This window comes from Carassius auratus, unplaced genomic scaffold (genome assembly GCF_003368295.1).
Source record: "Carassius auratus strain Wakin unplaced genomic scaffold, ASM336829v1 scaf_tig00011856, whole genome shotgun sequence".
NCBI lineage: Eukaryota > Metazoa > Chordata > Actinopteri > Cypriniformes > Cyprinidae > Carassius > Carassius auratus.
In genome coordinates, this window is record NW_020524245.1 from 143119 (window position 1) to 157876 (window position 14758).

At 37.6% G+C, this 14758-nt stretch overlaps 1 protein-coding gene across 1 annotated transcript in view; it reads left to right on the forward strand.

Moving 5' to 3' along the window:
- Positions 1-12046, forward strand: part of LOC113073304 (MLX-interacting protein-like) — a 33688-nt gene extending 21642 nt beyond the window's left edge. Inside the window, exons 13-17 of the mRNA XM_026246198.1 lie at positions 6357-6464; positions 6615-6742; positions 6933-7056; positions 8924-9053; positions 11073-12046. Of these exons, the coding sequence (XP_026101983.1) occupies positions 6357-6464; positions 6615-6742; positions 6933-7056; positions 8924-9053; positions 11073-11194 (612 nt within the window). The 3' untranslated portion in view covers positions 11195-12046. The remainder of the gene's footprint in view (positions 1-6356; positions 6465-6614; positions 6743-6932; positions 7057-8923; positions 9054-11072) is intronic.
- Positions 12047-14758: the final 2712 nt, after the last annotated feature.

Consider the following 14758-nt stretch of genomic DNA (forward strand, 5'->3'; position numbering starts at 1 on the left):
ATGTGAAGTCTAGTGCGCTCTCTCACTGCATGATTCAGTCTATTAAAATACATTCAGAATGATCACAAATTCAAGACATGGGTGCAACACCTTCATATAGTTAATCAGTTTTAATGTTATACTGATTTTTTACAACACTTCAATAAACTATAAGTTAATTAAGAGACTTAAATTTTAGATTTTGTATTTCAACAACAGAAATAATTCCAAACAAAGCCACGGTGCTGTTTTGTGTCTCTGAATTCCCTTTCACTGCGATTCCGGAAAATACACGGGTAATGTGTCCTGGCAATTGTTCCCAGGTCACTTTCACACTGCCAGTGATTTTCTAGAATATGTGCGTGCGTTCACACACAACCCGTAAAGGTCCCGTAATGACACATGATATCATGATATGACATCCAGTGTGCGAGATGAAAACACTAAGCACGTTACCTTTCACTTAAGCTGGCGAATGATCTCAGCTTCAACGTGGATTGTGAGGAGCTAACTGATTTCTGCTTCATTACAGTTTGCACATATATTTTCGTTTTGACCGTTGATCTGCCTTCAAAACAACTGGTAAAAGAGTCTAACAATAACATGGGTAATCACTACGACACACCCTTTAAAGCATTGGTTCTGGCTTTTGTTCACACAGCGCTCGTTCCAGGACTGAACCCAGCAATGTTACTAGGTCCCCAACCTGGGATCGATCCCGGAATCAATCCTGGGACATGTTTGCGTTCACACAGAAGGTGACCCGGCAATGTTCCGGCAATTTTCTGGATCCAATGTGCAGTGTGAAAGGGGCTAGCAACATGATGGTGTTTCATTCCTGAATTAATCAAACATTGGACTTACAATTGCAATAACTCACATATTAACAGTGACTTACTGCCATCTAATGGCAGTTTACATTTTACATTTAAAGTATTTTTTATTATTTAAAGGGGGGTTGAAATGCTCGTTTTCACTCAATATCCTGTTAATCTTGAGTACCTATAGAGTAGTACTGCATCCTTCATAACTCCAAAAAGTCTTTAGTTTTATTATATTCATAAGAGAAAGATAGTCTGTACCGATTTTTCCCGGAAAAACACGACCGGCTGGAGGTGTGACGTGTGGGTGGGGCTAAAGAATCACGAGCGCCAGTAGGCTTTTGCGTTGAGAGCATGTGGAAACTGTGACATTACCGTGAGGGAGAAACCATCATCCAAAACAAACCATGGCTTACAGTCAGATTCAGCCGTTTATTTATGATCCAGAATCAGATCCCGAGGCTGAAACTGAACGAGAGCAGCAGCAGCAACGACTCGCTCCGAGCGGGGCTCTAACCCGGGTCTCCGGCATGGGAGGCGAACACACTAACAAGGAGGCAAAGATATTTTAAGCAGTTTTACTCACCGCCTGTGGTTCCAACACACGATCGTGACCCTTTTTCGTTGGGATTGCATCGTCCTTAAGAAATAAACGATACGCAAATCCGTCGTCAAACTGGGCCTTGTTTGTAAAACAATCATCTTCGAAATGCAGGGAACAAACACAAACACTTGCACAACTCCGTTGATGCTCTGTAAAAATAAACTCCATCCGCTGGTCCCTTAATGCTGTTTTTTTTTTGGTAATCTGTGCAGGGTTGTCTTGCCCTGGCAACCAAAAACACACTTCTTTTGTGACTTTTCGCGACGCTCTCACTCTGATCAGCCTCGTTGTACGGGAGCGCGCGCTCTTTTGGCAAAAATGTCCTTAGGACCCATATAAGGAAATTCCGCTCCATCTAACATCACACAAAGCCTCGAAAAAAACTTTCCGAAGTTTTCAGCATGGGAATCCAACACTTTAACAGTGTAAAAAAACTCAGTATGCATGAAATAGCATTTGACCCACCTAAAAAAAAAATCCAAATATCAGTATTCAATGTTTTATGTTTAATATATTAAAACATTATGTATTTGTAAAACTAGATATTTGTAAAGGAATATAAAAAAAAAAAATTAGTAGAATTAAGTATGTAAAAGTTGATAGAGCACAAATATTGCTTCATAATTGTTTGCACCACCAAAAATCTTGGTGATGCGGTGCTTTAGTGGGATAATTTGCATGGAATATTGTCTTCTGATATGAAACGTTCATCTTGGTAATAAATATTAATTACAAATATAATTTATTACAGTGATGATATTTTGTTTTCTTTTTACGTAAAACACATTAAATATTACATATGTATGTAATATAATCTGTATTTCCATTACAGGTTCAGGTCTTAACCCCTTACTAGTCACCCCGCATTTTTCAGCATGGAGACAGAAATGACATACCCAAAATAAAAAGGTTTCTGCTCATGATTCTTTCTGACTAGTTACTAGGGCTGTGAATCTTTGGGTAGGCAGCAATTCGATTTGATTCACGATTCATAGGTTTTCGATTCGATTCAAGAACGATTTAGAATGATTCGATTCGATTCACAATTTAATTCGATTCCATTATAAAGATTCGATTTTGCATTCTTTAAGTGCATTCACAGGATTATTTAAATGCTTCCCCTAAATTCATTAAATGCTTAATTAAGGGGGCAAATTACAGCAACCTTTATGGTTAGAGAACCATAGGTAAAAAACAAAACAAAAAAAAACGCTAGTTTAATGATGATATGGCGTGACATGACATACGTAAAAATGTATGTAAGCCAAGATTTAAAAAAAGAGCTTTAAGAGTATTATGCATAGGCTAAAATTATGTCACACCAGGGGCATAACTTCATTTCAGAAGTGACAGAAATGTCAAATACAATCATTTTATGTATGTATTTATTATCATAATTATAATAATCTTTATTTATTTATTTATTTATTACAAGGAGTTCACTTATTTTTTTATTACTTTTAATTAGCTGTAAGAAATAAAATACACTGCTGGACCATAATCAATCATTTGTAATCTATATTTTTTTCCTAATGGCAATTTTATTGTTTTATATACTACATTTAATTAGCAATTATTTCAATTTTCTGCACAGAATAAGGTAGAAAATATACTTTATAGTTTATGTACTGTAATAAATTATCAGTCAATTAGCACTGCATCATTCATAAATTTTATTCATTCATTGTGGGTTTTTTTACGTTTCATCAGTTCATTCTGCTTTTATTCAGTTTAGCTTCAGATAAAGCCTGGCACGTCTATAAGAGTGACATCAATTCTCTTTCAGTGTGAAAATTATTTCTCAAATTCACAGAATAAAATGCTGTAGTAGCTTTTTAACTTTTCCTCTCCATCAGCGAATGATGTTTCTGAGAGAAAACGCGCCAGATGTCTGTTTGCTAAAGCAGCAAACGCTACTTTCATGCATCTGATTATCAGATAAACCTCCCACTCTTATTTCAAGATCGTTGTTAATGCTGTGGTTATTTTAACAGTTTCCTTCATACATTCGGTTCGTCAGCATTGTTAAAACACATGTATCATTCAGTGGAACAGTGTGTGTGTTTTAGACACTTACATTTCTGCTCTGTCCATGCAATAAATACGCAGCTTTTGACTGCTCAGGTAACGCCATCAGTAAGATGCAGAGAGCCATTGAAAAACTACAGAAAAGTAAAACTACTTCCCTTTATATTACTGGCCACGAGTCCTAAGGAGAGATCACACATCAGCTGCGTCAGAGACGAACGGAGCTCTCGGGCGTTAATAGTGAAGCGTGTGAAGGAGATATAAGAGGCACGATTCACAAACGCTGTTCAGGGCCTCCATTAATTCGTGCTTGTAGTAATTTAATGTGTTTATATTTTGAAAGCATTGAATCGCTATAGAAATTGCGATTCATTCGATTCTTAGTGTTTTAAATCGATTACTGTCCGAGATCGGTGATTCAAAAATCATGTTTCAAGATCGATGCATATGAATTGTCAAGGTTTGTAATCGAGAAAACGAGTGAATCGTTACACCCCTACTAGTTGCATAATCAACATATGTTCACAAAGCTGACACTTCGAAGTTTACTGTTCAACAATCAGAATTAGAGATATATAAGCTCAAACATAAAAATAAAAATATGAAAAACATATTTTTTAAATGTATTAAAAAAAATGTTGATGTAGGATATTATTTTAGAAACATAGTGTAGCTAAAGCCACAAGTCTACCAAAGCTTCAATTGAAATTTCATAATATAATCTGTAAAACTGTGAATTTTATGAAATATTTTACCACCAGTTCAATCCCGAAAGAAGAACAGACTGGTGTGACAGAAACAGTGATGAAGGTCAAATGTGTTTGCAGTACACAAGCCACGGATGGTTAAGACAGCTGACTCCAGTGTGTGACCGTCTCTCTCTCTCTCTGTCTCTCACACACACACACACGATGAGCAAAACTCCACATCTGAACTGTCAATAACAAGTACTTAAACTGCTAACTAAACATACTTACAGTAGTTGATTCAGAAGCACCAGATTGTCGTAGCAAAGTCAGAATTACCTCCTCTCCTAGGTTCACAAAACAGTCCTCCATAAAATGCGTTGCTGCTCTGTTGTAAGTAATATTAAAGATTCCTAAATGCATCTACTTTTGGAACATGTGGGCAGCATTACGCAAACACTTAGAACATGTTAGAACAAGCCGTTTTAGGGAGGCATGGCAGAGTCTTAACTTTGATGAAGAATATCTCTTTGGATTTGAGACTTTTGTCTTTGCAACTTTAAAGATATTCTTCATGCACCAAGAGCTTGTAACACTCCAAAGAGAAAGGAAACATTTATAAAAAATAAACTATTTGGTGTGAGGTAGTTAGCAGGTCCCTCTAGTTCTGTTCGTTTTCATGTTCCCTCCCCCTCAGTTCATTTGCTGCGTTGCATTTGCACTGCTCAAAGGACAGTCTGACTGTATCCAGTGTAGACCATTGCCGCGTTTCCACTGCAGGAACTTTACCCAGGAACTAGGGACTTTGGCCTAGTTCTCTGTGTGTTTTCACCACAGGAACCAGGAACTAAATAAAGTTCCAGGTAAAATAATGCCCCTCAGAAAGTCCCTGCTGGTGAGGTAGTACTTTTTCAATGTTCCGGAACATTCAGGGGCGGGACTTAGGCGCTAAACATCCTGAATGATTGAGTTCATGCAGCATTGGCTGGGTTCATCCACCATTTATTCAGATCATTTTCAAAATATAACTGTTCTTGTGTCATGAAATGTAATTTTAAAAGTATTTCAGATGAGAATGAAGTTGTTTAAAACTCAAAATCTGTGGTTTATTTATAAAGACAGCACCTATTTAAAAATGTGTTTCGCCGATCTCGGAGACGTTAGCTCCACGCGATTAGCGGGAGCTCAGTAATCATGTATCCGCCGAGAGCAGCCTCACCTCCCCTAGACCTTCTGATGTGTGCCGCTGGCTCTGATGTCTCTTTAGTGGTTAAACATAACATATAATATGTTTTGGGTAAATCTAACAGGTTATCTTTGGTCTGTATTCAATTTATCTATTTGTTAAAATGAAAATTAAAAAAGGCAAATTTATATATTACTTTTCATTGTAATGACTGTATATACACATTTCATATAGTACATTTCTGCAACTGTTATTATGTTTAAATGAAAACGAAAGGAGGCAGTGGTATTTGATATCCCATTTTGTTTTATTGTAAATATACAGAGAGAAAAATCTTCCCGGTACTTTAAACCGCGGTGGAAACGAAGAAAGCAACAGGTCTAGGGGGAAAAAGTTCCTGGGAAAAAAAGTTCCTGGTACAAATGTTCCGGGTAATTTCGGTGGAAACGCAGCATATTTGTTGATGTGTTGCTCTGTAGGCAGTGTTTTGCTGAAAAAAAAAAAAGGCCAAAGCAGAACTGTTGTGCTTATCTAGTTAGTCAATAATTCAGTGATTGATTCATAAAGACAGTCATTTGCTTTGTTTCTGAATGAGTCAGATGTGTAAATGAATCAGTTGGATGAGTGACTGAATAATTGAAAATGTAATTTACTGACATTTTTTTCCCATTCCTGATGGGTTTTTTTTATTTTTTTTATTTCAATATTCATTTAAAAAACATTAATGCCTCTTTAAAACCCATTCTCATACCATTATTTATGTAATTCTAAATGCTGTGTAAATGCATTCATGCCACCGGTAAACAGTCTGTGTAAATATACATAAATGCCACTTCAGATGCAGCTTCTGAAAAACGATGTTAAGATCATAATGTAGCCTTAAACATTTGTGTAATAAATTCTATGCTGAATGTAAGTATTTATTTCTAAAGTTACTTTTGAAATGTCTATTTATCTAATCATTTATCTAATTATTGTTGAAATATCAAAAATAGGTATCTTCCTATTTATCAGTCTGTCTCTATTTGTAATTTTGTCATGATTTGACACAGAGCCGCAGAGTGAATCACATATCTGCTGAGCAGAAGAGGCGATTCACCATAAATGCCTGCTTCAAGACGTTGTGCAATCTTGTACCAACTCTCAGGTCTCAATCAAATGTAAATCTGAATTTATCTTACTTCACTTGATTCTTGAAATCACAACCTGATTCCTACTTGTTTTCTCTGCACAATTGTAATAAGTTTTACAATTGTGCATTGTAAATAATCAAAAGTAATTTATTTTGTTACCCACTACTGGGTTTCCAGATTAGTAATGCTGCAACACTTCAAAAAACAGTCGACTACATTGGCAAACTGCAACTAGAGAGACAACAGATGCAGGAAGAGACCAAGAGACTACGAGAGGAGATTGATGAGCTTAATACATCTATAAGGTAATGTTTATTGCAATAAAGTAGACTTTATTTTACTATTTTAAAGTATTACATTTGGATAAACTGCTGCTTCATAGCCAGGCTATTTCAGTGTACAGATACCTGTGAAGGGGAGCTCAAAAAACATACATGATTTTAAACAGGTAACCTCTGTAGATGAACTGTTAAAGATGTCCATTATTTATTGCAGCTTGTGCCAGGAACAGCTTCCTGATACAGGAGTTCCCATCACACGCCATTGCTTCGACCACATGAGGGAGAAGTATGACGACTATGTGAAGAACAGAACTCTGCAGAATTGGAAATTCTGGATAGTATCCTTTATCCATATTAGATTTATTCTGTAGCCACATGGCATATGAATCAGCCAAGTTTGGGTCGTTAATAAAAATAAAATAAAAAATGTACCCAACCATGAATATTTAGTATACAGGTCCTTCTAAAAAAAATAGCATATTGTGATAAAAGTTCATTATTTTCCATAATGTAATGATAAAAATTAAACTTTCATATATTTTAGATTCATTGCACACCAACTTAAATATTTCAGGTCTTTTATTGTTTTAATACTGATGATTTTGGCATACAGCTCATGAAAACCCAAAATTCCTATCTCAAAAAATTAGCATATTTCATCCGACCAATAAAAGAAAAGTGTTTTTAATACGAAAAAAGTCAACCTTCAAATAATTATGTTCAGTAATGCACTCAATACTTGGTCGGGAATCCTTTTGCAGAAATGACTGCTTCAATGCGGCGTGGCATGGAGGCAATCAGCCTGTGGCACTGCTGAGGTGTTATGGAGGCCCAGGATGCTTCGATAGCGGCCTTAAGCTCATCCAGTGTTGGGTTTTGCATCTCTCAACTTTCTCTTCACAATATCCCACAGATTCTCTATGGGGTTCAGGTCAGGAGAGTTAGCAGTCCAATTGAGCACAGTAATGCCATGGTCAGTAAACCATTTACCAGTGGTTTTGACACTGAGCAGGTGTCAGGTCGTGCTGAAAAACTAAATCTTCATCTCCATAAAGCTTTTCAGCAGATGGAAGCATGAAGTGCTCCAAAATCTCCTGATAACTAGCTGCATTGACTCTGCCCTTGATAAAACACAGTGGACCAACACCAGCAGCTGACATGGCACCCCAGACCATCACTGACTGTGGGTACTTGACACTGGACTTCAGGCATTTCACGGTGGCTCTGGATGTTTCTACTCCAGACTCAGTCCACTGCTTCCGCAGGTCCCCCAAGGTCTAGAATCGGTCCTTCTCCACAATCTTCCTCAGGGTCCGGTCACCTCTTCTCATTGTGCAGCGTTTTTTGCCACACTTTTTCCTTCCCACAGACTTCCAACTGAGGTGCCTTGATACAGCACTCTGGGAACAGCCTATTCGTTCAGAAATTTCTTTCTGTGTCTTACCCTCTCGCTTGAGGGTGTCAATGATGGCCTTCTGGACAGCAGTCAGGTCGGCAGTCTTACCCATGATTGCGGTTTTGAGTAATGAACCCGGCTGGGAGTTTTTAAAGCCTCAGGAATCTTTTGCAAGTGGTTTAGAGTTAATTAGTTGATTCAGATGATTAGGTTAATAGCTCGTTTAGAGAACCTTTTCATGATATGCTAATTTTTTGAGCTGTATGCCAAAATCATCAGTATTAAAACAATAAAAGACCTGAAATTTTTCAGTTGGTGTGCAATGAATCTAACATATATGAAAGTTTAATTTTTATCACTACATTATGGAAAATAATGAACTTTTATCACAATATGCACATTTTTTGAGAAGGACCTGTATTTATTTTAAATAAAGTTATTGTTGTTGTTTTTTTAACAATACAATAGCATTATTACTATAATTTTATGTTTTTATTGGTTTATTTTTCATAATTTATCTTTAAAAAATGATCAGTGTGTAATAATGGTACTAAAATACATTTTACAGCTGATTTTTTTTTTTATTTGTGAGGGGGACAGTCAACACATAAGTGAGTTTGCTGTGGCACCCAAAATGCTGCCCATGTTTTTTTCCATAGCAAATAGGGGCAGTTTTCAGTTGCCCAAATTAGTGTTTACACTTACACTAACTCAATTTCAGTGTGATTTTTTTTTTATGCTGTTCTTCAGCCTCCTGGGTGCCATTGGACTCCTCCACAAGCCTATTTTCTTTAATACTTTTCTCTCAGTTTAGCGTCATTATTCAGCCTCTGTTTGAGTCCTTTAATGGGACAGTGTCTACCAACAACAACACAGAGCTATGTGAAACCACCATGCAGTGGCTGGAACGATACTGTACCCTCCCGGTCCTCAGGCCTAGTAAGTGTTCCAGTTCTTTTTAATAAAATGTCAGCAACTGGAAACTTGTGTGTAAGTGTGCGTTAGGTCTTGGTGACAGCAGCCTAATATCTTGGGAGGGTAGCTGTGATGTTGATAAAAATGTGTGTATCAAAAGTGTTTACTAGGAGAGCAATATTTAAATTGCTTTGTGAATTGATTTAAGTTATTTAGTTGTGTATGTCTTATATAATATGTATGTATGTATGTATGTATGTATGTATATATATACACACACACACACACACACACACACACACACAGGTGCATCTCAATAAATGAGTATGTCCTGGAAAAGTTAATTTATCTCATTAATTCAGCTCAAATTGTGAAACTCGTGTATTAAATAAATTCAATGCACACAAACTTAAATAGTTTAAGTCTTAAGTCTTTGCTTCTTTTAATTGTGATGATTTGGGCTCACATTTAACAAATACCCACCAATTCAACAAATCTCAACAAATAAGAATAGGGTGACATGCCAATCAGCTAATCAACTCAAAACACCTGCAAATGTTTCCTGAGCCTTCAAAATGGTCTCTTAGTTTGGTTCACTAGGCTACACAATCATGGGAAGACTGCTGATCTGACAGCTGTCCAGAAGACAAATATTCATTGTCAAAGAAGCTGGCTGTATCCAAGCATGTTAACAGAAAGAAAAATTTGAGTAAACTTCACAAGGAATGGACTGAGGCTGGGGTCAATGCATACAGATGTGTCAAGGAATTTGGCTACAGTTGTCGTATTCCTTTTGTTAAGCCACTCCTGAACAACGTCAGAGGCATCTTTCCTGGGCTAAGGAGAAGAAGAACTGGACTGTTGCCCACAGGGGCCCAAGTCATCTTTTCAGATGAGAGCAAGTTTTTTTATTTCGTTTGGAAACCAAGGTCCTAGAGACTGGAGGAAGTGTGGAGAAGCTCATAGCTCAAGTTGCTTGAAGTCCAGTATTACGTTTCCACATTCTGTCATGATTTGGGGTGCAATGTCATCTGCTGGTGTTGGTCCTTTGTGTTTTTTGAAAACCAAAGTCACTGCATCCGTTTACCAAGAAATTTTGGAGCAGCTCATGATTCTTTTGCTGACCAGCTTTTTGAAGTTGCTGATTTAATTTTCCAGCAGGATTTGGCACCTTCCCACACTGCCAATAGCACCAAAAGGTGGTTAAATGACAATGGTGTTGGTGTGCTTGACCAGCCAGCAAACTCACCAGACCTGAACCCATAGAGAATCTGTGAGGTATTGTCAAGAGGAAGATGAGAAACAAGAGACCAAAAAATGCAGATGGGCTGAAGGCCACTGTCAAAGAAACCTAGGCTTCCATACTACCTCAGCAGTGCCACAAACTGATCAAGTCCATGCAAAAAAGGAGCCCCTACCAAGTATTGAATACATGTACAGTAAATGAACATACTTTCACATACTTAAGGCCAACAATTCAAACATTTTTTATTATTATTGGTCATGGAGTATTATAATTTGTTGAGATAGTAAATTGGTGGGTTTTTGTTAAATGTGAGCCAAAATCACAATTAAAAGAGCCAAAGTTGAATTACTGAAATAATGAACTTTTCCACAATGTTCTAATTTATTGAGATGTACCTGGAAATCAGCTGTCTGCTGGACCATGGTCTAAGTTCCAAAATACTATAATACAATACTGTAAACTTGTGCCAATGCTTATTAGACATACTTTTTATTATTTGAATTGAGTTTATTTAATTTTGAGTTAATGTATTTTTCATGTCATTTTTAAATGGAACATAAAATGTAAAAGTCTTTAAGAGCATGTTAATTTTTATGTTGCTGGTCGTGGCTAAGTTAACCTTTAAAGAAATGAGAAAGTCGAAAAATTCCTAATAAAATATGCAATGTGTTACTTATAATTCAAATAATACAGTACTATTTAATATTTTACATTTAAAAAATTGTCACTAATTTGAATGGAACACCAAATCTCTCTCTGTTTCTGTGTCTGTGTTTGTTTGTTTCTGTGTCCTCCAGTGGTACTCAGGACGTTACGACAGCTCTGTACCAGCACCTCCATCTTGACTGATCCCTCTCTTTTGCCTGAGGAAGCTAAAAAGGCTGCTCTCAACCCCAAAAAACATTCCTCAGGATCATAGTTTTAAGTCAGTGTGATTTGAGTCTTCAAGGACCCTTTAAAGCAACACTGTGGTGGAGTATTTGCTATGTTGAGAACACTGAACTCGTTTAACTTCACTCAAACAAGTGGAAATGCAATCTCTCTTGTTTACATGCAGTCTCTAGAGAGCCATACAGCTGGCATGTCTTTGTGTTTTTTAGACTTCATTAGACGTGTGGATTTTACTGCTCTGTGTTTTTTCGTGTCTTCCATATCAGTGCTCTTATTTTGAATATTTAGTGGAGCCTCACCCTCAGTTCATCCAGAAACTACAGCAACAGTTAATAAATACCAGGATCAAGACTGTTTTTTTAAGTGCATGGACAAAAAGTATGAGTAAAAATTACAAATTGAACTACAGACAGAAATTCTTATAAGTTTTTTATCGTAAGATTTATTGTTGTGCCTTAATTTAAGTAGAGCTATAGAAGAAAAGTTTGAGTTATAGAAGAATGAAGCCCGGTGAGTTTTATACTGTATAGTTTTTCTTTGTTGCCATCGTTTGTTTTTGTTTTTTGCACGCTATAGGCTATTATTTTAGGCATATTATGATCAAAACAAAACTTTTAATATTTAATAGGCCTTACAATAGCATTTTATTTTTTCCATTGGCGAATGTCTTTGTCAGCCACCTGAGTATTACAGTTCACCTTAAATGGCCACAGGTCTAAATTGTAAGGACAAGTCTATTGTTACAAATGAAAAAAATGAAAAAAACTATTCACAGTGTACACTGAATGTTGATTTGCTCTGTTTTGTTTCTGCAAAAACTGAATGAACCTTTCCAACGGTGGGCTGTTCCCAGTAATAAATGATTTTGCATTCATTTATATGCGAAGCGTTTGACTAAATGTTGTTTGTAGAGAAGCTGGATGTTTTCACTAATCTTCGTGAGCAAAGCAGGTCAATATAGAATTCTCCTGAGATAAGCTTTTAATTTTACAGAGTGAAACCAAAAAAATTGTGATTGATTAAATTAGTTCTGTTTGAAAATCTTGAACACACTAAGATTTTGAACACACTATGAAGGATTAAAAAAAATTTTTTTTTGATAAAGTACACAAACTGTTCAAACCATTTTCTTGCCTTACCCCAACTAATTGCTGGTCCTATAGAGGGCGCAACAGGATAAGAAATATTTGAAGGACTTCCACATTTACGCTCCGTTTCCTAACAGTAAAAATTACAAATAAATGTGTACTCTGAAAGCTTACTGAGTGATCCATTGACTCATTCATTCAAAATGGCTGATTCGTTTAGAAACGAAGCTAATGATTGGCCCTGTCCCAAATGGCGCACTTCATGTGGACTTTCGGTCTCGTGGACTTATATTGCGCGTGCTCGCCGAGTCTACGAGTCCGTAGGCCATCCCATTCAGCATTTTAATGCTCTGAAGTGTGCTCAGCAGTGCCCCCTTTGTACCCTTGAAGCGTTTTTTCACGAAGCCCGCATAGATGCAGGCTCCGCACACTTTAACTACCCAGGAATCCTTGCGAAATGCCATTCATACAACGTATGGGAGGAGATTTCGCTCAAGAGCAATTGATGACATAGCTGAGAAGAAAATATTTAAGTGTAGGTATTATTACGGTTTGTGGTTGATATCTCAAACATAATAATAGCGTGTTGAATAATACGATCACATTATGATTCATTAAATAAATAGTGAGCAAAAATTATTTCTTTGCATGGCAAGCCATTTCGCAAATAAATGGTAAAAACAACAACAACAACATCAACATCAACAATAGGCAGCATATTCCCCGAACCTTCAGCTCCTGTCAAAAACAAAAAAACAGACCGTTATTTCCGGCGTGACGATCAAGGCTGTCCCAAAAGTACCTCTCAATGCACCCTCATGGACTCGCGCCAAGGGCCCTATAGGTCTGCACTTCATAACATCACCAAAGTGTGGACTCTTGAGGAAGTCCACAAGTCCAGAGTGTGCCATTCGGGACAAGGCGATTGTCTTTATGAATGGGCCACTGAATCATTGACTCAAATGATTTGTTTAAAAATGGATTCATTCAGTAACAAATTATGAGCTCATTCATAACTGTCAATGGGCACAGTGCTGCTCAGAGACGCAAAATTGGTCTTACTTTGGATTTGTTCAAAACAGACAGCATTGTGACTAATATAACGCACTTAATACTAGCATCTTGTTTGTTTAGCTGTTGTGTAAAATCAATTCATTTGTGATCGTGCTGACATTTGGGAAAGAGACACTCTTCTTATACTTAGACTTTACTAATATGACATAAATATTAAAGGTCCCGTTCTTCATGATCCCATGTTTCAAACTTCAGTTAGTGTGTAATGTTGTTGTTAGAGTATAAATAATATATGGAAAATTCTAAAGCTCAAAGTTCAATGCTAAGCGAGATATTTTATTTAACATAATTCACTTCATCAAACGACCAGTCTGGACTACATCCCTCTACTTCCTGCAGTAATGACGTGACTAGAACCATTTTTTGACTAACCTCCGCCCACAGGAATATAAAAAGGGGGCATGGTCTTGTTGCGCTCCAACGGAGAAGCGGAAGAGGTGCGTTTGTGTTTGTCGCCATGTCGTCGAAATGCTGTTATTTTCATCTCAGACTCCAATCACCTTTGTTTGGCCTTCCCAGGGACGCTGTACTTAGAGATGTCAAGAATCAATGGTTGCATTACAGACCGGTATCCCTTCTTCCATTCATTGCAAAGACACTTGTGGGAGCTGTGTTCAACCAGCTTTCTATGTTCCTTGTACAGAACAACCTCCTGGACAGCAACCAGTCTGGCTTCAAAAGTGGCCACTCAACTGAGACTGCTCTGCTCTCGGTTACTGAAGCCCTGCGACTAGCAAGAGCAGCTTCAAAATCCTTGGTACTCATCTTACTGGACCTGTCTGCTGCTTAGGACACTGTTAATCACCAGATTCTCCTGTCCACCCTCAGAAAGATGGGCATCTCTGGAACTGCACTCCTGTGGGTTAAGTCCTACCTCTCTTGACAGATCCTTCAGTGTGTCTTGGAGGGGTGATGTTTCAAAATCACACCACCTTGCTACTGGGGTTTCTCAAGGCTCAGTACTTGGACCACTTCTCTTCTCCATCTACATGACATCATTAGGATCTGTCATTCAGAAGCATGGCTCTTCTTATCACTGCTACGCTGATAACACCCAACTCTACTTCTCATTCCAGCCAGATGATCCGACGGTAGCTGCTCGCATTTCAGCCTGTCTGAGTGACATTTCTAGCTGGATGAATGACCATCACCTTCAGCTTAACCTTACAAAGACAGAACTCCTGATGATTCCAGCTAACCCATTGCTTCATCACAACTTCTCTATACATCTGGGCTCATCAACCATTACTCCTTCGAGGACAACCAGAAACCTAGGAGTTGTAATGGATCATAAGTTAAGCTTCACAGACCACATTGCTACAACGACCCGGTCCTGCAGGTTTCCTTTTGCCAAGAAAATTAGGAAGATTAGACTCTTCCAGTCAGAGCAAGCCACCCAACTTCTTTTCCAGGCTCTTGTTCTCTCCAGA